At 38.7% G+C, this 27625-nt stretch overlaps 1 protein-coding gene across 2 annotated transcripts in view; it reads left to right on the top strand.

Moving 5' to 3' along the window:
* The window catches only part of ABCI12 (cobalt ion transmembrane transporter), a 182661-nt gene that overhangs the window by 54344 nt on the left and 100692 nt on the right, over positions 1 to 27625 (top strand). For both annotated transcript variants that reach the window (XM_089404601.1, XM_089404600.1), the window contains exon 2: positions 18981 to 19097. In XM_089404601.1, the coding sequence (XP_089260727.1) occupies positions 18981 to 19097 (117 nt within the window). The remainder of the gene's footprint in view (positions 1 to 18980; positions 19098 to 27625) is intronic.

Here is a 27625-nt window from a genome sequence, read left to right as displayed (position 1 = left end):
TGATTAGAGGCTTAATTTAGGTTGTTGAAGTCTCAACGAGAAAAGTATAAGAAGGAGGCTTGGGGTTCATTTAGAAACACACATGGAGAGAACGAATTGATCTGGAGTTCGATTTTTGGGGCTAGGAAGCTGAGAATTTGAACTAAGTGATCATTCTGCAACAAAGGGGCAGGGATAGTTCGGGAGTACTGACAGAGAGGCGGAGAGAAGCTACTGGAGGCAGCGCAACAGCTAAGAGGATTGACGCTAGGCCAATCTGGGCCCACGCAGGCCTGATGCAGAGCCAAAAGGGCCAACACATAAGTTGAAGCTGCCCTCCACGCAGAAAGCCAGAATTGTCGGGAAAACTGACGCAGTGGGCAAAAGAAACAACACAGAGGTGATGCAGAGCCTATAGGGCTGATGCAGGGCCTACGCAGGGCTAGCGCAGAAGTAGTTGGGGTTAGCCAGTTTTGCTGCCGGATCAGCCGAAATCTGCCAGTTGAAGTGAGGTAAAACTCACTCAGTTTTTCCACCATTGTATTTTCTTTGTTACTGGTTCGCCGGGAAGGAAACCAACATTTGTATTCTTAATTATTGCTTAATAATAGAAAACCCTCAGAGTTGCTGCACCGATTTTCTCGCATTGGGTTTTTTGCGGGGACTATTTTGTCCAAAAACAACTGTGTCCTATGTATCTTGTTATTTTCTCAGTTTTCTGTTTCATGTAATCAAATATTAAAGTATCGTAGGCTGCAGAAGTAATTTGCTTCAGTATTCAAAGAATAACTTGATAATGTATATTAAAATCAAGTAGGTGAAGTAGATTCAGATTTGTTGCAGCAAGGGTTCCTTGAGGATTAGGAATTTTCACATGGTATCAGAGGAATGATTTTGAAACTAGAATAGTAGATCCAACGCTGAGCAGAGAGGCCAATAACTGCATTTGGCAACAATTCGAATCCCTTTGAAGGGATTGCGTAGTCCTTGCTGGGAAGCAGAGATTCCGAGGAAATCTCTCTCTTAGAGAGTCGATAGAGGTACAATTTCCGAATTGTGAACTTGCAGAGGCAGAGGTAGTGATGCATAGCCTCAACGCAATGCTTGAAGGGCGCAGTTTCTGCTAAGGCAGAAATCCGTCGGAAAAGAGCAAAGACACATAGAATGGGAATTTTCTCCTCAGAGAGCTTTTTGCCAAAAAAATTCGAACTTCTCACTTGCCGGGCAGTAGTGCTGCGCAGTGACTAGAGGAGTTAGTTTGACAGTTGGGTGAGATGGCATTGCATGGGCTTAGAGATCAGGACAGGTTGGAAAGAGCTTCCAACTATGTCATATGGAAGACCAGAATCTTAGTTGTTCTGGAGGAATACGATCTCGAAGCATACGTCAAGAGTGTTTTGGCTGTTCCCGCTAACAATGATCAAAAGAAGAAGTACAAGGCCGAGCAGGGGAAGGCGAAGAGGTTCATACTCGATGGAGTTCAAGATCATGTGGTCTCACACTTGCAGGGCAAAGATACAACCCGAGAGATGTGGGAAGCTTTGTCTTCTCTGTATGAAGGTTCTTTCGAACAACGAAAGATGTACCTAGAAACAAAGTTGCAGCGAACATTGATGCCGAAGGGAGAAGGAGTTTGAAGCATAAAAACTGTTACTGAAGCATGAAAATTGATAGCTTGGAGGCTTGAATGTGGAAATACACAAGAGGTATTTGTAATAATAATTTATTATATAAAAAATGTATAAGTGACGATGAATCTTACAATGAAGCCCTGCTTTTATACCTAAGAAAGTGACCTTTCATGATTAGGCATGTCTTTTATACATGCCTTTCCACTTAACTAATGATTATTTAACATAATCAGTGTTTGATTATTTAATATTTACATTTATTTTATTTATTTACTTGTTATGAATTATATTCATAACATAGCCTCTTCCTTCGGAAGCTTTGTCCTCAAAGCTTTAATGCTGTGGATTTTCTTCACTTAGTGTCTGTCGTCTCGATGTATATAATCTGGCCATCCTCTCATCATGTAGCTATTCCCTTGATTTTTTTTTTTTAATCTTTTTTTCTTTTCATAACTCTAATTTTTTATTTTTTATTTATTTTTTAATATAGTTTTTTTTTTAGTAATACTATATATATATATATATTTCCATAATTAAATTAATTTATATTCATTATAAATTAATTCGATTAACTTATATTAATTACAAATTAATTGAATTAATTTTTATTTATGTATACGATTAATTATGTGACCAATTAATGTAACTCATCACGCCTCGTAATTCCCACTAAAAAGTCACGGCGGATCACTGTTCTCTGCTCACCACAATTCCGCCGCAGAAAAGGTTCAACGATATTGGGAAATTAATCAGAACCAAAACTCCAACGCATGTTTGATTGCTGACCACGCCTATTTACCGAGACGCTTGTTGATCCATACATTATGCCTCTTGACAACGGAGTGCAAATAAACAATTTTTTTTCTTCGGTTGGCAAAGAATCTAGATTATCTACGGGATAATAATATCTCTGGTTGCTTCCGGAATCGGGAGATAAATTCATGTTTGTTTTTCTGTGATGAATCTTATATCTTGGACATTGTATGCAACCAGGGCCCCTGTTCAAGTGATTTAGCAGCGTGCCGATGAAATGCCTCACTGCAATAGGCAGAGTCGATATTTGCACAACGGATGAGGCATAGGCCATATCTAGACAGTGGGTGTGCGTGGATCATCCAGGATGTAATAGATCAATTTACCAAAGGAAATGGTCTCCATGATGTGATTTATCTGTGGATTCTTACACGTGACCTCCACCTGCAACTCTGTAGTTCTGGGCACCTGTTTTGATAAAAAAAACGAGGTTGTATTTGTAGCTTGCCAATCGGAACAACAAACTAGGCCATATTTGTTCCCTGCCAACCGGAACAAAAACCCAGCAAGGAACACCGCGAGATCCCTGTCCTTCTGCATGGAGTACAAACGCGGTAACGTCATCAGAATCTTAGTTTCACAATGTACTATATGTTGTGCAGGCCTTTCAATGCCATCACTGCTAAGCACTGTAATTGTCATTTTTAGATTTTTGGGAAATGTAACTAGTAGATGCGTAAAGGAATCAAACAAATCCTAAATGATGGAATCTTCCCGTGCTTTATGGTATGCACGATATGTCTTTGCTAATGTCTCATCTGAGCATTCATTGTCATCATCAATCTCTGTATAAAGCTTGTTTTTCACGCGATTTAGATCTTCATGAAGTCCATCCAACAATACAATTAGGAACTCTTGTGTATCCTCTTGACGATAACCTTCAAAATTGGGATTTAAAACACCAACTGTTTGTTTAAATGTATCTGGTGCAAATTTTAATCTAGGACTCCATGCTTTCCTCAATAACTCACCAATTACTGTTGCTAACTTGCCCTTATATCCAAGAGGATTATCATGATTTATATGTTCTTGATAATCTCCAAAAAAAGCCTTGACTAGCTCGGGTTTGTGGAGCACACATTGAAGAGCGTTGTTCATATAAAAAATATTACCAAGGTTCTGAAGTCCTTTTAATCCCACGAAATTACCCAATTCCATGGGTGATCAACTTTGATTTAACCAGGGGTGCATATGTGTGTGCCATTTGAGATGTTATTGGTGTTGACCACTATGTGTCAACTACTCATAGCAAGTACACCCCCTTTTCTTCGCAAAAGGGATAGCGCTTGATTGACATGTCCGTGCCATTCGATAGTCATCGTCGACTTGACCAATTGATGTTGTAAACCCAGTCTGCATGTGTGAATTGTAAATAATCTTAGCAGAGTTGAGTCATGTATGTAAATTGCCTAGGTGGACTTAATTTTCTAGTGATAATCTACGTTCCAGAAGGTTTTTTGTCTCACCAATCCATGATCGGCAAAGTTTTCCTTCAGCCTAACCCCAAAGCCGGAATGAATTTTGTCATTAGAATCTTAGAGGAATCCTAGTGTGTTGATCTGCTATATTATATTTGGTTGCAGAACTGGGTGGTTTATGAGGGTCTATGTCAAATGGGTTTTCCCCCTTGAGATGTAAAGTTGTAAAAGTCATGATGTAAAGTGTCTTGAGGGTTAGAAAATGTTTTAATCCCTTCATAAGTCCTAAGTCCTAGGTCCTAGGGAATTTTTTCCAAAGGCTAAGTTCGAGGACCTATTTAAAAATAAATAAAAAATTAAAAAAAAATTAAAAAATTGAAAAAATAAAAAAAGAACAATAAAAAAAGAATATATATATAAAAGATATAAAAAAATAAAAATAACAAATAATAATAATAAAAAAGAAATAAATAATAAAATAAAATAAAAACTTAAAAATAATAAAATAATAATATTTTGAGTAAATAAATGCAAAATTTCAATTTTTTAATGCATTAAAAATTCGACGGATGAGATTAAGAGATATCTTGATCCTCATCGACGGTCGAGATTAGTTTGACATGGATCACTCGAACTAGCCGTTGGGAATTTTTCCTTTAAATAGGGTGCTAGGGGTCATTTGAGATTAGATTGGATCTGAGAGTCTGGTGCTAAAGAAAGCTCTCTTGTAGTCTTTTTTGTGCAATAAAGAAAGACTTTGGGGTTAAAAATCTTGTTGGTGTTACTCTTCTGGAAATGTTGTAAGATTGTTTTATTTTTCTGCATAATTTTATTTTCAGCCATTGATGATAGCTTAATGAAGATTGATCTAGGCACAAGTATCTTGTCTGATCTTTGGGGTTTGAATGATAGTTTAGATTCTGAAATATAGTGGCAGGTATCTCCATTTGATCTGGGTTTCACTATTGTTTTCTCCCTCTATGTTAATGGTTGATTTTAAGCTGTGCAGGAAATTTTTTTTTCCAGATTACCGGGCGTTAGGGGAAGTTCTTGGCTGAACCAGCCAACTCCCGGATTGTGTTTTCTGAAAGAGCCCAGCCAGTTCTTGATCCCGGGCTTATCATTTGAAATTTTTTATGAATGCATGCAGGGTTTTCCGAAGTGTCTCACGTTAAAATTAAATTCTGAAAATACTACTGTGATTATTGACAAATCTGGCTTCTAAAGAGCCTTAGATCTGTAAATACTGTAAATTTTTAGCTGATTTAGGGTTTCACGTTTGTTTCTGGCACATTTTACTTCTCGGTGTTCTGTTTTTGCCATTGCAGGTTGCAGGTATAGATTTTAAAATTTTGCGGGGTTTTTCAGTAGACAATGTGAAGCAGCTGGTTCAAAATTTTAAGAGGCCTCGTAAATCTTAAAAGGGTTTTCCGGCCATTTGTTTTCTGATCAGTTTCTTCAGTTTTGTTGTCTACAGGTTTCATTTTTATTATAGGAAAAATTTCAAATTTTTCTGTGGGCAATCCGATATTTCCTGTGGCTCCCATACCCTGTCCTCTACGTGAGCTGCCATTTCCCATGCCGTTCCATCACTCAGCATCTCTACCATACTGCGTCCCTCTTTGTTGCTGCTCAACCTTCATTCACGACAGACTTGCAAACACACATATTTGTTATTCCTCAAGCGTCCTTTGCTCCGCAACTTCTTGGAGTTCGTTTCTTGTTTGGGTGGCGACTCCATTCCATTTCTTTTATTTTTCCCAGACAAGAAGCCTCCCTGATATCTGCTTATTGGTTGCTTTTTGGATCCTAGAATTAGATTCATTGTTCAAGTGGCAACTCCACTTCTTTCATCTATTGATTTTCTTGAGCAGAGATCTCGTTCTATCATCCATTTGGTCCCTCGTTATTCATCATGGATTATTCGTTTAAACCATGTCATTTTATTGATGATCTCCATGATATTCCGGAAGTGGCCATTTCTAAATTACCTTTGTTCTCAACTGGTGATTCAGTGGCTGTTAAAAGACATCTAGGCTTGTTTACTCGTATAATGATCATATATTGTAGACCCCTTCAGTATAATCATGAAGATGTCAAAATGCGTCTTTTTGTCTTTTCTTTAGAGGGTGATGCTTTGAATTGGTTTAACAATTGTCCTAAGGATTCTTTCACTTCTTTACAAGACATTGTCAATGCTTTTAAAGATAGATATGGTTATCTAGATAGCTCGCCTTGTGCCCCTAAAATTGTGCAATAGAATGAAAGTAATCTTATAAAAGGTCTTGCTGTCGGTGAAAGATTCCAAGACAGTTCTTCATATCAGAATGTGCCATCCACTTGTACTATTGCAGATCAAATCCATGATAGTGGAAAAGCAGGAACAAATGACAATGAAAAGGAAGATCAAATGCAGATTATACAAGAACTAATGTTGCTGGTAAAAAATATGGAGATCAATCAAACTAATTACGCCAATGATGTGAGAACTTTATGCACCCACCTGGAAAAACATAATAGGGAGATGGAGATCACGCAAAATCAACATGCTAAGGAAATTGAGGCCATGAAGATTAATCACGACACAAAAATTAATTTTATGCAAAGCAAGTTATCAGGCTTAGAGGAAAATATGACAACCATGAAAGCTAATCATGATAGGGAAATTAATTCTATGCAAAACAAGTTATTAACTATGGATGAAGAAATGACTATCATGACATTCGATCATAATAATCAGTTAGCTACCATGCAAGCAAATCATAAGGAAGAGATAAACTCTATGCAGCATTGCTTGATGACCATAAAGGAAAGAGACGATAAAGTAATAAAAGATATGGAAGTTAATCAGATATGTCTTCAGAAAAAGTTATTGACCATGGAAGAAGATCATGCTAGGGAAACTATGAGAGTTGAACACTCTAGCCAGATAAATGCCATTACAATACAGGTACATAAATTTCAACAGCGGATTAAGGATGAAAGAAACCAGGAAACATCAATAGATCATGAGCCTTCTCATTTACTGCAACAAGCTCCATCTTATTATGAGGAGGTCATTGGTTGGATTGAAAGGTGGTTAATTGAAGGTGATCCAGATAAAATTAAAAACGATAAAGATCAGATGCAGGATGGAGAAGACATGTCACGCATATCTTACATACTTCATCTGAGAGCTTTGAAGCAGAAAGTTCCACGTCATCAGTGATACAGCTTGCCAGGAAGAAAAGGCGCAAGAGGAAGAAAATGAGAAGAAGATTTGATGCATCAGACGGCCGGGAGCAGCTTGATTTTCGGATAGGAAAGAGTCCTACCATATGCAGAATTGGACATGGCACATCCGACAAGCAGTCGACAAATTTTCCTGAAAGCAGGCAAATGCTCAGTATACACTATATTGAACACATCTAATGCCATGGGGCATCCTCTGTATTTCTAACCCTACCCTTTGTTTTTTCAGCATTTTCATTTTTGTTTTAGGATTAGATTTACTTTTCTAGATAGTTAATAAATGAAGAGCTTATATCTTTCATGTGATTAATATTATATGATGATTTTTTGGATGGACGCTACTTATGTTTTATTGTGTATTGCGTGGATGCAGATTCTGGATTCTCACATTCCTGCAGTGCAGCAACGTGTCCCCAAATGGAGCCAGATGTTGACCACTATGTGTCAACTACTCATAGCAAGTACACCCCCTTGTGGATGATAGACCTCTCATACTGGCACCTCATAAGGATGACCTATTTCTGACAGGTGCAGACCCTCTAATTTGCAGAAGTAAGAGAGAGTTGGATTCTGAATGTGGAATGATAACTTGCAAGCCTGTGGCTACCTCAAGGATATTAACTTTCAAAAGTTATATGGTAGTGATGTCGGACCAGATTTGGGAAATGCCTCTGAGTTTCATAAACTCAATCACGTTGATGTTCTTGGTGAACTTCCGTCCGAACATATGTTTTGCAGTTGGCATGGTGAACTCATATTTGGTTGAGCCTCATTGGATTGGTGCCAAGAATCCTCTGAGATATCTTCGGGGCACAATCTCTCATGGATTGAGATACATTGCCGGAAATATGAAAACTGCATGATTATTCGAATGCTGACTGGGCAGGCATTGTGGAGGATCACTAGAGCACTTCTCAGTGCCAGTTCTCTTTGGATTCTACTTTGATATCATGGATGAGCAGGAAGCAGAAATCGGTTGTTATAAGTACCGCCGAGACCGGATACATAACTACGAGTATGACCTCTAATGAAGTTGCCTGGTTGTGGAAACTCTTCAGTGAGTACACATGATGAATGCCACTGTGATTCTCTGTGACAACCAGAGGTGGGATTTTATTATTGAGGAATCCCGTATTCAATGATTGCTCCAGCAGATAGACATCAGATGCTGCCTTATCTAGGATATTTCGATATGGTAAGTTGATGAGCAAGGAGGCTCCATCGCACTGAGATGATGTACAGGTCAGAGCCCCAGGGAAAGATCAAATTTGTGATTTTCCCAAACGACTTGGAGTCGTCAAGAGACCCTTGTAAAAGGGTCCTGCATGTTGCATACATTGAGCTTTGGGAGCTCTGGGGGCTTGCGGTTCTTACTGGAGCAACATACGACCACAGGATGACTCACCCTCCCCTGGTGGTGCACACTGTGAACAAGATGATTCAGTCTCTTGTGGAACAAGATGATTCACTCTCTTGTGGGACATGATGATTCGCTTTCTTGTGGAACAGGATGATTCGCTGTCCTGTGTAGCAAGATGATTAGTTATCCTGTGAGGTCGGGATGATGTGTTCTCCATGACGATTGTGTAGCAGGATGATTAGTTCTCCTGTGAGGTCTGGATGATGTGTTCTCCATGACGACTATGTAGCAGGATGTTTAGTTCTCCTGTGAGGTCTGGATGATCTGTTCTCCATGACGATTGTGTAGCAGGATGATTAGTTCTCTTGTGAGGTCTGGATGATGTGTTCTCCATGACGACTGTGTAGTAGGATGATTAGTTCTCCTGTGAGGTCTGGATGATGTGTTCTCCATGACGATTGTGTAGCAGGATGATTAGTTCTCTTGTGAGGTCTGGATGATGTGTTCTCTATGACGACTATGTAGCAGGATGATTAGTTCCCCTGTGAGGTCTGGATGATGTGTTCTCCATGACGATTATGTAGCAGGATGATTAACTCTCCTGTGAGGCCTGGATGATGTGTTCTCCATGGCGATTGTGTAGCAGGATGATTAGTTCTCCTGTGAGGACAGGATTGATTAAGTTCTCCTGTTGAGGCATCCTACGCATGCAGTCTGGGACTCATGGGAAGTACCTCTCATCTGATCAATGAGCAGGGAAATGAGGATAGGGACCATAGTAGTACTGATGGATGCATTGCTGTATCTACTTTACTCCCTATGCTAGGATGACCTTCATTGATCTTGGATCAATGATACTGGTCTGGGACCGGTGGTAGGAGTTGTACCCACTATGACGTTGGCTTCGGGTCGGTTGAGACTGGTCTGGGACCAGTGGTACATACTCTGAGACTGACCTCTGGTCAGTGCAGTACTGGTCTAGGACCAGTGAGAGTGGTACATACTATGACGCTAACTTCGGGTCGGTTGAGACTGGTCTGGGACCAGTGGTACACTCTCTGAGACTGCGATACTGGTCTGGGCCCAGTGGTAGGAGTTGTACCCACTATGACACTGACTTCGGGTTGGTTGAGACTGGTCTGAGACTGACCTCTGGTCAGTGCAGTATTGATCTGGGACCAGTGAGAGTGGTACATACTATGACGCTGACTTCGGGTCGGTTGAGATTGGTTTGGGACCAATGGTACACTCTCTGAGACTACGATACTATTCTGGGATCAGTGGTAGGAGTGGTACCTACTATGACACTGACTTCGGGTTAGTTGAGATTGGTCTGGGACCAGTGGTACGCACTCTGAGACCGACTTTGAGTCAGTGGAGGATGATACTAGTCTGGGACCAGTGGTAGGAGTTCTACTCACTATGACACTGGCTTCAATTCGGTTAAGACTGGTCTGGGACCAGTAGTACACTCTTTGAGACTGGGATACTGGTCTGGGACCAGTGGTAGGAGTGGTACCTACTATGACGCTAACTTCGGGTCGGTTGAGACTGGTCTGGGACTAGTGGTACGCACTCTGAGACTGACTTTGAGTCAGTGGAGGATGATACTGGTCTGGGACCAGTGGTAGGAGTTGTACTCACTATGACGCTGACTTCGGGTTGGTTGAGACTGGTCTGGGACCAGTGGTACATACTCTGAGACTGACTTTGAGTCAGTATGATACATCCTCGATCATTTCTTCTTCTTCATAATTCAGACAAAAGTAGAGCAGAACAGAACAAAGCAGAGCAGAGCAGATCAAAGCAGAGTAGTATAGATCAATACAGGGCAGAACAAGACAAAGCACAACAGGCAGAATAGAGTAGAGCAGGGCAAGGGTCAGGCTGCACAGGGCAGTGCATTTGATGGATGAATAGTAGCAACTGACAGACAGATTGCAGATGAAGTTCTCCCTAGTTGAGAGGGAGTGTTTAAATTGGCAACTAGGGCCAAACTCCATGTGGGTCATCTTATTAATGGCAGCTAATATTTTTATTAGATTCCTCTCGTCGAGAGGTGTAGGTTTGATCTAAAGATCATCCGATTCCGATAAGTATTCATGGAGATATGAATTTATTTTGATTATGGAATTATTATCAAGCCGACCTACAACTTATGTAGGCTCAAGAAGCCCAAACGTCATGTCTATTCAACCTCTACGTTTTAGTATAAATAGAAGAGGACTTCAAGTCATTTCTACACACACTTGGATCTCTTCCTCTCTCTACTTGTCTTTGGGTTTTAGGAGGAGAGATCCTAACATGATGTCGGTGATGCCGATGAAGCCGGTGATGTCGGTGAAGCCGCTGAAGCCGGTGATGCTGATGATGTCGGTGATGCTGATGATGCCGGTGAAGCCGATGAAGCCGATGATGCCGGTGATGCCGATGATGCCTGTGATGCCGGTGAAGCTAATGATGCCGGTGAAGTCCATGATGCCGGTGAAGCCGATGATGCCGGCGAAGCCGATGACACCGTTGATGCCGATGATGATGATGCCGGTGATGCCAATGATGATGATGCTGGTTGATGCCGATGATACTGATGCCACTGATGCCGATGATGTTGATGTTGCTGATCTAGGGTTTGCTGTTGCTGATGTAAATCAGATTTATGTACTATTTCTCTCTGCTGAATTATTGAAGATAAAAGAAGATTTGATCAAAGGGTTCCCCACACATTGTGGGGTTTGTCCCTGGCTAGCCGCCACATCTTGTGTCTCGTCTTGGCTTGTTTTCTATTGATCGTTTAATGTTCTATCTGCACTTTACTTATGTACATGTGATTGCTAATCTGTGGGTAATAATAAGAAATATAAGTAAATTGCTCTAAGCATAGAACATACCATAAAATTAACATAGTTCAATCCTCTTTTTTCCATGCAAGGAAATTAGCAGTCCCAACCAATTTGTTGCTTTCCTTGCAATTTTTTTTGATATTTCCAGAAGAGGACATAAAAATATACTTACTTGAGAGAGATGTTGTGAAGAGACCTTGCTGCTTCCTTGAAGATTTGATGATTTGACTTCTTGGATCTTGGAGTTCTTCAAGATGATTCCTTCAAGGTGCCTTATGAGAGATCAACTTGATGAAGACTTTTCAATATGTAGTTCTAGAGATCTTCAATGATGAGCCTAGATCTTGGGTGCTCTTCTTTGAATATGAAGGATTTTTGATCGAGATTCTTCTTGGATGCACCTTCTTGTAGATGCCTTTAGATGGAAGGCTTTCTTCTTTCCTTGTTCCCAGGATGGTAGTCTTCTTTGATGGATCTAGGAGGGGAGATAGTAATCCTCCTTGTCTTTGATGGATCTGGAACCCTTGCTTGTGGATCTGATACTTTAACCTTTGTGTGACCTTGCTTCTTGATCCTGATGCTTCAATCTTCTATGTGTTCTCGAGATGCCCTTCCTTGATGTGTCACCTTAGCTCTGATACCATGTTGAAGAATCTAGGGCATTTGGGTTATAATGATTCTTCTTACGATGATAACTATTTGTGAAGTACTTTTTACTTTTATTATTACCACAATCTTCTCTTATAATTATTAGTGTGTGTTCTCTTACTTCATCAAACAGTTACCAAAACAAAAAGGAGATAAGAACACAAGATATTGGCTCTCAGCCAGGGCAAAACATCTCTCTCCTAGAGAGGAAAACCTTCTGCAAATTTCTCTTATTGAAGCTTCAATTGACAAATGCCAAACCCTAGACCCTTGACTAGTAGATCCTCCAAGCACAAGAAATAGTCTCTCTTCCTTTTGTCCTTCAATCAATGCCTTATTCTGCTTTGCACCTTGATCTCTTCCTTAGCACTTCTTCCGACAATTGATAGCTTTTTTTCTAGCAATTGCAGAAACCCAAGGTCTCCTTAGAGACCTCTTCTTTGGTGTCTTCCTTGCCTTCTCTACTTTGCTTGGCAATCTTCCTTTCCCTTGATACTTATGCTAGAGAATGAGATCTTCCTTGAGAAATATTTCCGAGTTGAGAGGTTGATCCTCTTACCCTACTGCAGGTCTGATTTCTTCGCACGTGGGGCTGATCTAGGGCTTGAAATAAACCCTTTTACTTGCTCTTTTTCTTTGCTAGATGTGGGACCTACTTCACTTGATATGGAGGCCTAATTGGAGCCTCTTTTTCACCCAATTGAAACTTCTTGTAGGGCTGCAATTTCTGACATGTTGCAGCAGCAGAATGTCCTCTCTTACCTTCGCACGTGTGACAAAAAAGAGCCCTAAAAATAGTACCCAAAACTCAGATTCTTCTTCTCTTTCTTTGCTGCCCTAGAAGCACCCTTTTGCTCCTTTTTCGCACCTCTTTCTTGACTTGTCCTTCGCTGATTTCAGAGATCACTTGCTTGCTTCTTTGATGAGGTTGAATGGCCCTATATATAGGAGTCTGTCCCTCCTATTGGGCCGACTTGAGCTAGTGAGGCCGACTTGACTTTAAGTGCACCAAAAATTCATTTTTGAGCCGACTTTGAAGAGGAGACGTGTCTTTGCTTTGGAGGATCACCTTTGACATATTTCTTTGACTCTGGTACTTAGATTTACATAGTGTAACATGCCCATATGGGTCTTCAACAATTACATTGACTCTTTGACTTTTCTAGAAGCACTAAAACATGTGCTTGACCTATCAAATTGGCAAGAAACCCATTCTTGATAATTATAAAAATAATAATTCTTTTCTTTTACAAGTACAAAGACCAAAATTACATTTATGAAGACCGAACCTAGTTACACTTTCTTCAATAGGTATCTCCTCTCTTCTCCAAGCTCTCCAAAGATGCAAGAATGAGGAAAAGAGGGGGGAAATGCCTTTAACCTCATCCTCTCGTTTTCCTAACTCACCCTTAGCTCACTTGAATCCCAAGTCAAACATTGGTTAAGTAAAAATAAAACTTACCCGCGGAACCACCCTGTCCTATCTTGGAACCGGTCATGAACCGCGATGATCCATGCTGAAACCGCAGTTTGGGCCAACGAAACTGTGCATGGAACCATCGTGATTCTGTTTTTTTAGGAACCATGAAAAAATGGTGAAACCACGGTTCTTCCTAGGGATCGGGGGCAGATCTATCCGAGATGCGAATCCACCTCTTGAACCGGGAGGGGGTGTCGGTTCCTACAACTTTGTGTTCCACCACTCCTTGAAAAACAATGTTCCACCATCGTTTATATTGGGATCCTCATCATTGGTATCATTCTTCATTTTTTACCTCTTGTCTAGCCTTTGCCTCTACCTCGATCCTCTAGGGACATTAGTCGACACCACCCAATTTTGATGAAACTGCGTAGTCCAAACCTTAAAATATGGTAGCAAAATCTTAACGTGCTTGATCAATGATTTTGGTTTGAGTGAAGGTTACATTTTTGCTTAGGCCATGATAAAGGGGTTCATCAATCAATACTACCAACATTGGGGTATGTTGAGAAACCAAGTGTAGTGTAGATTAAGATTGATTTCTCTTCTTGATAATTACTTGTGAATGTTAGCTGCTTTCTTATTACTTGTTTTGTTCTCTTCATCATGCAATTATACAACATCACCAATTCAGCGTAAACATTGTCATCATCATGAATTCCACATAAAGGAATCATCACCACCAATTCAGCATAGACATTGTCATCATCATTAGAAATTATTATAACATTCAACATATCATCAAGTTTTTGTTTCCAATTTCAATCATCAACATCATCACCAAAATTAATAATGCTAAATGCACATTACATAACACAAATTACAAAAGTGAACTATGATTGGCAGTGTACTATCATATGACATATTATGGTATTCAATGCCCATTGTTCAAAAGTTTAAAACATTATCATAAATTACATTTACATATCATCAAATATGTTTTCATCCATGAAATTAAGATTCACATCATCATTTGGATCCTCTCCACGAGTGGGTGCATTGCTGCCATGTCCACTTGAAGATGCGATTATTGGTGCCTTCTCATCAAACAAAATCATATGAGACATGGCATTCAACGTCATATCCAAGTCAGGAAACTCTGGAAATGGATCCAAAACACTTAAAAATGGCAGAAATGTTTCAAAAATAGGATTCTGCGCTATGTTGCAGGGGAGCGCTCCCCCCCGGATTTCGCTCCCAATCCGCGTTCCATGCGGGAGCGATTTCGGGAGCGCGCTCCCTAAAATTTTTTTCGCTCCTTGCCTTTTCGGGAGCGTTTTGCCTTTTTCCAATTTTTTTTTGTAGTAATGTTCGAAATGCATTTTTTTTGAAAGAAACAAATAATTTTTGAGTGGGGCAGCTTAATGATCAAGTCTAGGCCCTAGTATTGATATGCTATTCATGGTAATGTTAAATTCTTAGAGTAAAAGTGACATTTTCCTTAATCTTCATTTTCATCATTTTACTTAAATTTTTAACATTACCATGAAATGACTCAGGATGTTTGAGAGTGGTTTCGGCCTCATTGGATTTCATATGGAGAAAGTAGAATTTTAGATTTCATTCAAAATCCAGCAGACTGATCAGTTTTTCAGGATTTTAGGATTGGGGGATTGCAATGTTTCCATTGAATTTTGTCATGTATTAGGGTATGGAACTCATATTTAATCAAGAGCACCAATCCCTCTATGTACCTTGATGTTAGTGACATTGGTTGTCGAACTCCTCTATCATGACCCTCCTAAAAATGTACGCATCACTCAAACAAAATCTTGACTTGACATGCTATGCTTTTTCTATCTTATGTTAATGCTTAGAGGGTGACATTAATGACAAAGATCCCTATACAAATATAGAGGTAATGACAAAGATACCTCTGGATATTAATGCTTAGAGGGTGATATTAATGACAAAGATCCTGATTTTCCAACAAGACTAAAAAATTAGACATTTCTCGTGGTGGCAAGAGGCCCAAGCATAAGAAATAGATAATAAATTTACTTCTCTTTTCTAGTTTCTAGTAGCTTTTATAACTATCGACAACTTTCATATTTATTATGATATTTCTTTAAACAATATATGACAATTTAAGTTTGAAGTTGGCAATTATAACTCATTAGTAATGAATTATGAATATGATGCCTCATGAAAGTTGAAAGTTGTTTCATTTCATTTCATTTTATAACATTTCATTTCATGTTAGATATTATTTGTTGTAATGGTTACACTTAGCTTACAAGTACAACTTTGGTGATCAATGATGATAAATGTTATATATTGAATTTTGAAAGCTTGAAACTTTAAGATTGATGAATCATGAGACTCAATATGTTGTATGTTACTATGTTACTAACTTGTGGACGTGGTTGATGAAGATTATAACTTCTAGATGATTGTTTTTATATGGTTCAATCTATGTTTTTTATATCTAATTCATTATTCTACATGTTTTTGTTGACATATATGTATCAAAATATAAAAAATATATATATTATATAAAAAATGCTCCGGGATTCGCTCCCAAACCGGGAGCTTCTGAAAATGTCGCTCCCGCTCCCGTTTTCGCTCTCGCTCCCCGCTTTCGCTCCCGCTCCCAAGTAACATTGATTCTGCATTTCCAAAAAAATAGAAACGCTTTAGAATTAGGATCTTGCATTTCCAAAAAACTGAAACGTTTCCGTGCTGTATCGTACCCATTTCCGTTTCCGTTTCCGAAATGTCGGACGATGTTTCTGGGTTTTGGGAGGGGTGTTTCCTGTAACTTAGCAAAAATTAGGTTCCAAGCCAAGGCAAAACCCCACAAGGGGGAAAACCCAACAATCCTTTTCTTATAGAATCAGATCAAAATGAGATTTCCAAGACCAAGACCCAAAAATACCACCAAAATGTCAAGTCCAACCTTCCTCCAAGTCACCTCCAAATTTGTTCAACTTTAGTCAAAGTCAATGAAGGTCAAACTGTCCCAAATCTGGTCAACTCTCTGAAATTTCAGACCTGCAATTAGGGGGCTGAAATACGGCCTGTGGCAACTTCAGAAATTCAGCCTTTGTCACAGAATTTACAGTCACACGTGCGAGCTGCTTCAAGGTCAAGATTCGGTCAACTTAGAATATTTGTCTTGTCTTTTGACTTCGTCTTTATCTCTCCTTTGACTCTATTTTCTCTTCTTTTTTGCTTGCTTCAGATGTTCTCTTGTTCATCGAATGGATGATCTTCAAGAGGGTTGAACTTGCTTCTTATATATAGCTGTCCTCGAGGTCGAACAAGTGTCTCTTTGGAGGGCCAAGGAGGGCTGACTTGATATTTTGTGGTCTTAGGAATCAACATAAAAATAAATTTTTTTTTTTCTTACAAATGTCCAAATGGGACATGACTCAAATATATTTTTCTTTGACTTGTAATAAATTCTTCTTGACCCTTTTTGACTCTATAAGCATGAAGAACATGCTTGGACTAAAATAAGAATATAATAAATACATCAATGATAGATTTAGATTACATTATGAAGAATGACACTAGTTACAACTTCAACAGGGTACATATAGGGCTTGGTGCTCTTGATTAAATGCTAGTCACATATACTCATATGTGATAGAATCCAATGAAATGCAACAATCCCATTGATCCCAAAATCTTGAAAACTGTTAAGTTTGCTAAAGTTTGAATGGGATATGAAATTCTATTTTCTCCATATTAAGTTCGATGAGGTTGGAACCACTCTCAAACATCCCGAAACAATTAATGATAATGTTAACTTTTACTTTAAGAATTTAACATGACTATTAGGGAGCACCTAGGTAGCCTCTAGGGAGTGTTGAGGGAGCATCCTAGGAGTGTCATGAGAGTGTGTACAGGAGTGCGGTCTAGCATGTTGGAGTGCGCATAGGAGTGTGATTGTTCCAAATTTCCAGGGAGCATGAAAATTGAGGTTAGAGCACAATTCTATTTTTTGGTAGTGCACTTTGTGGGGTGCTCCTATAGCACTCTTGTTTGGAAGCAAGATTTTGGGGTCTGGAGCAGTGGGGTTGGGTGGTTCCTACAACACTTCCCAAAATTTATCGAGGAAGCCTTAGAATGAAATTTCAGGTTGGAACAAGATTTCTAAACGACAAGAAGAGAAAGGATGATTGAATCAAATCCATTGGAATTGTGGATAAGTCAAGCTTAGGTACTTCGGTAATTTGAGTGAGAATGTGAATCTTTTGAAGGTCTATTACCCCAGTCTTATTATCCTTGAGTATTACTCTGATGTCGAGGGCCCGAAGCCATTGTGGTTTTGGAAGAGGAAGGAGAAGGGGACCTCTTATATTCTATGGATGTAGAGGAGGTGACAGATATGGGCCGTGGGAAAGCATTGTGGACATAAGTAGTAGGCATGATAGAATAAGGACAAATACAATGAAACCTAACTTGATGAGGAAGAGCACATAGTTGAGCATGGGAAGGAATCAGTGATTCAAAAGACATAATACAATTTGTAGAGTTATAGCATGACTATATATACACCACAATGTATGCTATGCTTCATCATTATTTATTAGGTGGCATTCCAAATTTAGTTAGCACTTATATTGTATCTCCGTTGAAGTTTGGGTGTGAACTCTTACTTAAACCTGTATAAGCTTGTTTGGGCCAAAAATGGTCAAGGTTTATATATGACATTAGTGAGACGCTTCTCTTAGCATGTGTATGATACTATGATGGCTTTACCATGATTATTTCCCATGCACTCTTGGGAAGACATGGGTGTGGTTTGTTATGGGAGAAATAATATATATTCTTTTGAAAAAGATAGACAGCAACACAATATGCTGCCTATGAAAGAAGAAAAGGTAACATATTACTACTGCATACATGGATAGCAAGCCAAATTGCCATGGGACACAAGTACCTCAACTTTTATATCATTCTAGTTTACTATCATTGTGGATGTTGCTCTATGCTTCTTATCCATACTGAGATGTGGAGTGCACCTCATGTTGCTCTGTGCAAAAATATTATCTAGATATTAGGCTTTTAGAGCTTCTATGGGATGTAAATGTTACAATAAAAAGTTTGAAACTATCTTATCAAAAATAGTTGTTTGGTAACAACCTGATCGAATAACATTTAATTTAGAGGTTTAAGTTCTATGGTAAGTAGCTAGATTATCTAATAACATTTTTTCATGTGACCAAGCCTATACTAAGCCTTTCTGCCTCATCTTGCTTATCGTTTGTATTGCTTACACCTTGTTGGTGCTGCATGAGTGTTCAGGATGAAAAAGTGACTGATCGATTTTCTATTCTAATTCTTATGAGCATAAGTAAGTGGTTCCATAATAGGTTAAAAATAAACAATATATTCTTTAAAACTTTTGTTCGATAGTGTAGAATCTAGATTCTTCTTAATATTTTTCACAATATGATACATTTTAATTTTTCCTCGAGTGTGTCCACCATAGTAACTTTGTTATGATTATCTTTTTCCTTTTTAATAATGTCATTTTACTATTTAATTTGCATTTACTCTCTTTTATATTGCTAGTACCTTTTCTTGCTGTGCCATTAATTTACTTGTGCAATTGGGTCATGGATGCAGGCATGGCTTTTGGCCCTGGTAGTGTTGCCATCCAGGTCTCATATGGTTATTCGTGTTGGGTTGGTCTTGTTTTTGGCATTATTAACAATATGGACCCTTCCACGTGACATTTGGCAAGTATGCTTGGACATCCTTTCTTAATTCAGTTCAGTCAAGTAAAGACTTCTAGCTTCTCTGACAAAAATATATGCATGAGGTTTCGTTCAGCTATCTAATTTGATTGCAAAGTTTCTTTGTTAAGTTATAAGGAATCGATAGCCAAAATTAATATTCTGCAGTATTTTAGTACGATGAAGTCTGTGTAGGTAAATTGCATGGCAACTCTAAATTTTTTTGGTCTAATTCTCATTGGGCGATATTTGCAATAGCTGATCCTTGGATTGATTCTCAAAGCCATCATGTGCATATACTATTCTTCGATGCTAGTTCTTATTGTATTACTATTTATTCAAAAGTAACTAGTGTCTCTATCGCAGATATTCATGAGGTTACGTCAGCAATCTAGTTTTGATTGCAAATTTCTTTGTTAAGTTTCAAGCATTCGTTCACCAAAATTAATATTCTGCTGTATTTTCGTATGATGAAGCGTATGTTGGTAAATTATTTGGCAACTGTAAATATTTTTGGTCTAATCCTCAATGGGCGATATTTGCAATAGGGTGATCCTTGGATTGATTTCCAGAGCCATCGTGTGCTAATACTATGCTTCAATGATAGGTGTTGTATTTTTTCACAAGCAACTAGTGTCTCTACCACTTGGAGCTTAGCTAACGATGGTTCTCCCATTTTTTTGGTGTATTTAATACTTAATTTTGAAATGGAGCAACATGCCTTTAAGAGGAGTATAGAGTCTACCTAATCTAAACTATTTACATTAATAATTATTATATAAGGTCATGTCCTTTAGATTTAGTCATGTCCCTTGCATACTATATATATGATGCTTCTCAATTGCACGTCACCATCATCTGTATCTTCACGTTATTTATTTATTTATTATCCATTTGGACTATATGGCCTTGTGTCTTTTCTTATGAATGTCTATGGCATTTTTTGAATATTGAAAAGTGTTAGATTTCTTGAACCCAGGCCAGATTTTATGATATAAAATAATATTAAGAACATAAATAAAAATTAACTTTCAGATCTGAATTTTATGACACCAAATACACTGGGTTCCTAACTCAGCATGCACAACAGAAATAAAATAACCAGAAAACCAAGCACATAAAAATATTTTGACACAGTTTTACCCTGGAAACCCCAATGTGGGGAAAACCAACAAAGTTTGGGCTTCTATTCAGCTTGGAAATTCAATTATAGCAAGTGCACACTTTAAAAATTTACAGCAGCAAAAAATACTCAACAATTTCCCTGTCACGGTCTGCCCTGTGCGGCCTATTCGTCCCAGAAAATACTGCTGTACAACTTCAGGAAACACGAGTTGTACAACTCAGCTATTTCATACTGCACGGCCCTGGTAATTTCTGCATGTACAACCTTGAGAATTTCGGCCTATATGGCCCAGATTAACTAGTTTGCTTGTTGTCCAAACTCGTCCTGTTTGCTGCCCCTGAAACTTGACCCGTTCGCTGTCTTCTCTTGCTGTCAGTACGACCTCTTATTTCTCAACTCAAAGTCCAGTCTCTTGTGCCAAATCAATCTGCCTCTCCAATAGCCTATTTCCTTCTTTATAATTTCTGACCTAATCTCCAAAGTGATGGAGGGCTGAGATTGCATCTCCACACTTGAGATCTACGGTCACGATATAATCTTTTGTTGACCCTTTTAACATTATAAAAGTTGGCCAATAAAGTAAAAAAGTTTAATTAGTGACTTTATGCCTAAGGTCCAAACTTAGGAAATAATTAAATAAATTTTTTTTGTGAGAGAATTATGATGATTCTTTGCATGTTATGGCACTTGACCAATGCAGAATCACCTACCAAGCTACAGTTTCAGCACTCCCTCTTAGTGAGGAAGGTGTTTTGGACCACCTCCAACTTGCCTCCGAAGAACAGAAATTTGCCCTTCATCAAAGATTTGGTTAGGATGTCTGCTACTTGCTCATCCGTAGGTACACACTGCATCTTCACTGCCCCCTTCGGCACATAATCTCAAATGAAGTGGTACCTGATATGAATGTGTTTTGATTTGTCATGAAACTCCGGATTCTTCGAGAGTTTGATACAACTCTGATTATCATAGTGAACGATAGTCTGCTCCATCTTCTAATCAAATAGTCCCACGTGAAGCTTCCAAAGCCAAATTTGTTAGATTTTCCTCAACTTAGCACTTGGTATTTATTTCCAAGCAATAAATTACTAAATAAACACACAATTAGGTTCCTAACAAAAAAATTTAGCGGAAGCAATTAATGATCTGAATCACATGCTTACAGGCAAATTTTTGCCCAACAAACGGGCCGTTAACTCCCTCTGTATCTGTCAGACCAGGAGGTAACTCCTCAAAACAATTCATGATATTCATTCAGGTTGGTCTTTATTATATACATGAGGGAGAGACTGTTCATTTCATCTCCCAGTGACTCTTCATATTTTCTATTATTTATTTACATCAATTTCAGTTATTCACCCAATCCTGATGATTAGGTGTCAACATTCCCCCCCTTAATCTGAAGGGATGTTGGTGATTCCAAGCATCGTTCTGAATCTTTCAAGATTTTCTCTTCCAAGTGCTTTGGTGAAGATGTCTGCAATTTGCTCATTAGTGGAACAATGGCGGAGATGGATTGTTTTGGCCTCAATATGATGTCGAATCAAATGATACTTAGTATTGATGTGCTTCGTTCGATCATGGAACTTTGGGTTCTTGGCCAACTTTATTGCCGAGGTATTGTCAATCATGAGTGGAGTTGATTGTACTTGTTTTACCTGCAAATCTTCAAGAATTTTCCTCAGCCACACAATTTTTTTTGTTGCCTTAGCTGCTGCCACATATTCTGCCTCTGTTGTGGAATCTGTTGGCACTGATTGTTTGCGTGGTCTCCAGGAAACAACTCCTGATCCAAGACTCATAGCATAACCTGAAGTAGATACCCCACTTTCTTTGTCTCCATCGAAGTTTGAATCAGAGTATCCAATCAAGTTGAAGTCGCCCACCTGTGTATACTTGATTCCAAAGTCTTGAGTTCCATCAAGTACTTTAGAACTCTTTTTGCAGCAGACCAATGTCCTTGACAAGGCTTTTGCATAAACCTGGAGAGGATTCCAACAACAAATGAAATGTCTGGTCTAGTAGTAGTTAGGTAGTTGAGACTTCCTACAAGCTGTCTATACGTTGTTGCATCTTCAAATTATTTTCCTTCAATGGATGTGAGCTTTAAGTTTTGTTCCATTGGAGTAGTCACAGGATTACATTCTGTCATGCCAAACCTGTTCAACGGATCTCCAATGTACTTCTTTTGAGAAAGGAATATGGATTTCGGATGTTGAGTTACTTCAATACCAAGATAGTAGTGAACATAGCCCAAATCAGTCATTTCAAAACGTTTCCTCAATTACTTCTTTATGGATGCAATGTAGCTCCCATTGTTCCCTGTCATCAAAAGATCATCTACATATACAACAAGATATACAACTGTTTTGCCGACTTTCTTGACAAACAAAGTTGCATCATCAAGATCATAATGTTTGAAATTGAGTTTCAGAAGATGCTCAGTTAGTTTTTCATACCAGGCTCGCGGTGGTTGTTTGAGGCCATACAAGGATTTCACAAGTTTGCGTATTTTATGTTCATGTCCTTTCATAGCAAATCCTTCAGGCTGGGACATAAAAACATTCTCTTTTAGATCTCCATTCAAGAAGGAAATTTTTACATCCATTTGATGGACTTTCCAACCGTTCTGAGTTGCTAGGGCAAAGAGTGTCCGGATGGTAGCCCATTTTGCTGTGGGGGCAAAAGTCTCCTCATAATCGACCCCTTCCTTCTATGCAAAACCTTTTGCCACAAGCCCGACTTTGTGCTTGTCAAATGAGCCATCAGCTTTATACTTGTTCTTGTAGACCCACTTGCAGCCAATTGGTTTGGTTCCTAATGGAGGATCAACCAGCTTCCAAGTGCCATTCTTTATCAGGGCATCATACTCCTTTTGCATCGCTTCTTTCCATTCATCATGAGAAGCAGCTTCTTTGAAGGAAGTTGGTTCAAATCTATAGACAAATTCAATTCACAATCATAAGAAACATCCATATCAATAGGTGAATTAGAGTCATCTATATCACCTCCATTTTGCTGGTTTGAATTTCTAGTTTCCGTCTTTCCAACCTCATCAAGATGAACACTTTCAAGTGTCTTTGTCAACCACTTTGGGGGACCTTTCTTAGATGGTCTAGGCTGCTCCGTTGATTGAGTTGGGATTGAATCAAGATTGAGTCTTCCAATTCTATCAATCACATCACTTAAAGTATCATCCATTGTTGGAGTTTCATGCGGGGGAGAGAGTGCTTTAGAAGAAGATTCCACAGGTTGATCTAGTATAGGAATCCCCCCTTCAAGATGTGGAATCTGATTATCAAATTTTTGAAATGATTTTGCATTTGCGAATCTATCCAAGCGATCAAGTTGTCGTTCAACAACATTGTCGGTTTTGGATGTTTCAAGAAAGATTAGATCTCTAGATACAACAAACTTTTTATTGACTTCATCATAGAGACGATATGCTTTGGAGGTGTTTGAATACCCCAGGAAGATACACTTACGACTTCTTGCACCAAGTTTGTTTCTATGTACCTTTGGTATCAAGGCATAACAGGTGGAACCTGTTATGTCCCTATACCAATAGGTGTCATATATCATGATTGACTTGATGAGCTATGTAATATGTTCATACCTTTCCTTGTTGCAAAGGTTTTCCATATTTTCAAAAAATAAAAAAATTTAAAAAATGTAAAGAGGGTATACCCTAAAAGAAAAATCAAAGGGTAAAAAGAATAAAAGATGGTCAAAAAATCAAAGAAAATGAACCCCAACAAAAAGAAAGACCAAGGAAAGTGTGCAAGTCTAAATGCCACTGTTTTTTTACTTTTGTATAATAAACAATTGTGTGTAGATTGTTAACTTATGCCACAATTCATGAATAGTCAAACAGTTTAAGCTTGGCTAGTTCATATTTCAATTTTATGTTGTAGAAATAGAGAATAAAGATCTGACCAAACAGTGTAATCTTGGTAGATAAGTAGATAGGTAGAGTGAAAAAAGGAGCTCAACAGTTTAATCTGAGCCCTTGGATGTAATAAGTGTAGACTTAGATAGGCATTGCCATGTAAAAGAAAAGAAAAGTTTGATAAGGGTTTGCCAGTCTAAGTGCACCCAAATAAAGAAGTAAAAATGCTAGGTTAAAGTAGGTAGGGTAGGTAGATGATGGTTGCAGAATTATATGTGATGAATGATGACTCTAAATGTGTTAATCTTTTACTTTCATCACAAGGCCAAGGCATGTATTATATTGAAAACATCTCAAGCAAAACAAAGTCAGAATAATTAACTCGCCTACTAATTTTCCCCAAATTTTCACTAATTTCCCCTAAGTGCTAAGGTATTTGTTAAATTAGGGGGGCTCAGAGCATTTCTCTGACTTTTGGAGGGACCTGACCCTCAACCCAATAATTTATAAAGCCTAGGTATTTACAAACCATTCATAAATCATTCATTCATCTTCATAGGTCTTTTCCTAAGTAAAATTCTATTTTACTTAGGAAAATTGCAATCTTTCTCATAAAAACCCTTTTTCATTTTAAGCCTAAGTTTAAATACACACATCAAATGTTTTTTTACTTAGCGCTTTTTCATTTATTATGACATATTAACTATTAACTTGTATTAAGTTATAAATCCCTTATAAAGTTTACCCTCTTCCGTATTATTGTAATTATGTAATAATCCCGAAATATTATATATGTCTCCCCGGTTAAATATAACCATAAATTGTTTTAAAATAGGATTAATGAGTTAATCAGTAACCCATTAAGAACCTCGACCCTCTGCTACATTAAACGAGATTAATTAACCCTCACGGTTAATTAATAACCTCACCAGCGAATCCCGCCGCCCTCGATGTGATTAAATAATTTTTAAATACATTGGGCCCGCCATTGTTAAAACCCCGTCACATCATACTCCCTGACAACCGTCTGATCACTCCTTCCATATCTGACGGCCATAATACATATCGCACGGCCCTTTGTGACCGCACGTTAGCGTGCGATCACAAAGTGGTTTCATAAACAGTACCCTGCCACGCGTCAACCGATCTATGGAATCGCTGGCTCGAGGCTAAATACTGCCCTTCCCCATAAGCGGTGCGATATAAAACCGTTTACCGCCCTCCCACAAACGACAAAAACATCATGTCGTTTGCCACTGACGTCACCCGCCTAAAATCCAAAAACCCGCCAATCTTTGACTTTGTAAATAAAACAAAAACAAATCATTTTCACTGTTTTATTCGGTAAACCTGTGCGCCCATGCAAACGAACGTCGAGGTCAACTAGTTCGAGCTTTCAGTCGCCAACCTGCTCCAAACCTTGCAGCCGACGCCGACCAAAACCCTCCAGTCGCACCCAATACCTGCATTTCATTGCTCATCCCCCAAAGAAAGGTATTTATCGAATTCCCGACAAAAACCCTGCAAATACTTGTTTTCCACTGTAATTTGACGAAAAGGCCCAAATTCATTATAATTCAGTTATTATTTTCGTCATTTAAAATCCCCCATAGCCTCTGTGTTGCCTATTTCACAAAGAAAACCACAGTTTCCTTTTGAATCCACAAGAACCAGAAATGGAAACCCCGGTGGCTTTGAATGTTGCACCCATTAATGCCCCTCATCGAGATTTAGACTATCTGCCTTTGGCAGATAAGGACTTCCAAATAAAAGACCTTACCATTGATAAAAATCACCTCAAAGTCTTTTGCCAAAGTAGAGATGACTACTTGAATGGCTCTGATATCATAGGACTGTGGGAATCCAATCTTCCCATATACTTTCTCCCCTCAGTCCATGTTTTCCCTGATATAATTCATCAATGCCATGCCAATTATGACCCCAACCGCCTAGCCAAACAGTCCTCTTTCCAATAACTGCTGAATCAATCAATGAGATGTTACAATTTCACCCCAGTCAAGCTCTCACTCCCATTTCCATTGGAGATTTACTTGAGAAATCAACTAAATTATCCCAATCTGAACTTAATCGCCTCTGTCAGACTTTCATACTACAGAAACATCAGCCTAAGGGCCCACCTCCTTATATGCAAACTTTCTTCACAGATATGGGAAGACTCATAGTTGATATGATATCTTTAGTTATGGGATTCAACACTAGTGAGTATGTTGATGAGTTAACCCTAGTGTTGTTGTCAATCTTTACTCCTGGACAACCCCCTGCTGTCAAGTATGATTATGCCTCCTTTATTGCTGATAAAATTCATGACCAGTTCATGAGACTGGAGAATGAAAGAGTTTTCAAATATACCACCTTCATATATCATCTCATGCTTTATTATCAGTTAGATAATTTCCCATTCCCTGTCATGAAACTTGATACCAAGGGCAATCCAAGCTCTGTTATTTTTTGGACTTCCATCTTCCATGAATCCTTTGATTCCCCTTACTCATATAATGAGTTCATTGATCAGTTTGTTCATTCAGCAACCACCTTATTGACAGGGATTTCCCCTCCCAGGATCAGTGGTGACATTAAAATGATCCTTCTTCTCTCCAAGCAGTACAGAGTGGGTGACTGGTATTTATACCAGAATTATACGGAAATCAGGATGTATGGGTGTGAACTTTCCCCTTTCAAGCTACCAAAATATGTTCCAATGAGACTGTTTGCTTTGGAATACTATAGGTAGATGATAAATTCAGACCTGGGTCATTTTACTAAAGCTAAAAAAAAGCACAACTCAGAATCAAACACTAATTAGGTCCTTTCATTTGCAACACTAGAGAAGCAGGGAAAGAAGCAGAGAAAATTCTAGAAGATTATCTTAAATTACACAAAAGTTTTGGTTGGGTTCCATATGACCCTCATAGCTTTATCTGTGATAGAAGGATGAAGAATAGGCTGTCACCATATTTGCACCACAGAATCCTAGAGATTGAACAATTTGCCAACATGGATGAATGGAGGGAAGGAACCTTAGTAGAAATTGATAGTGAGCAGGTCAACATAGAAAATGTAATGAAAGATCTTGAAAAGACTCTTGACCTAGATTCTTTTGGACAGGTACATTTTGAGACTTCTCAGAAGTCAGCATCAGGGATAAGTGCCTCAACAATTGGGACCTCTGAAAGGCACTCATAGCAGACCGATACACCACTTACAGGGACATCCAAAGGTAAAGAAACAGAGACAAGCACTCAGGCTACAGAACAGTCAATAATGTCTAAACAGCCTGAAACTTCTAAGGAGCAGGCCCACATACACACTCCTCCAACTCAAGTCAATGTGGGAGAACCCCCAATCTTGCAGACTCCTCTGAATGAGGAAAAGAACAAAAAGAGAGATAGGGAAGTAGCTACCCCTGCCAGTGGACCCTCAAAACAACCTGGTGCTAAGAGGCATAGGCTAAATCCTCTTTCAGAAGAAGAATTTTTTGAAGAAACTACTGATAGTCAAA

The sequence above is a fragment of the Pinus tabuliformis genome, chromosome 2_2 (assembly GCF_031772625.1).
Source record: "Pinus tabuliformis cultivar Carrire ecotype Pingquan chromosome 2_2, CPIR1, whole genome shotgun sequence".
Taxonomy (NCBI): Eukaryota; Viridiplantae; Streptophyta; class Pinopsida; order Pinales; family Pinaceae; genus Pinus; species Pinus tabuliformis.
The sequence above is the reverse complement of the archived record's forward strand: the minus strand, read 5'-3'. Positions and strand labels throughout refer to the sequence as shown.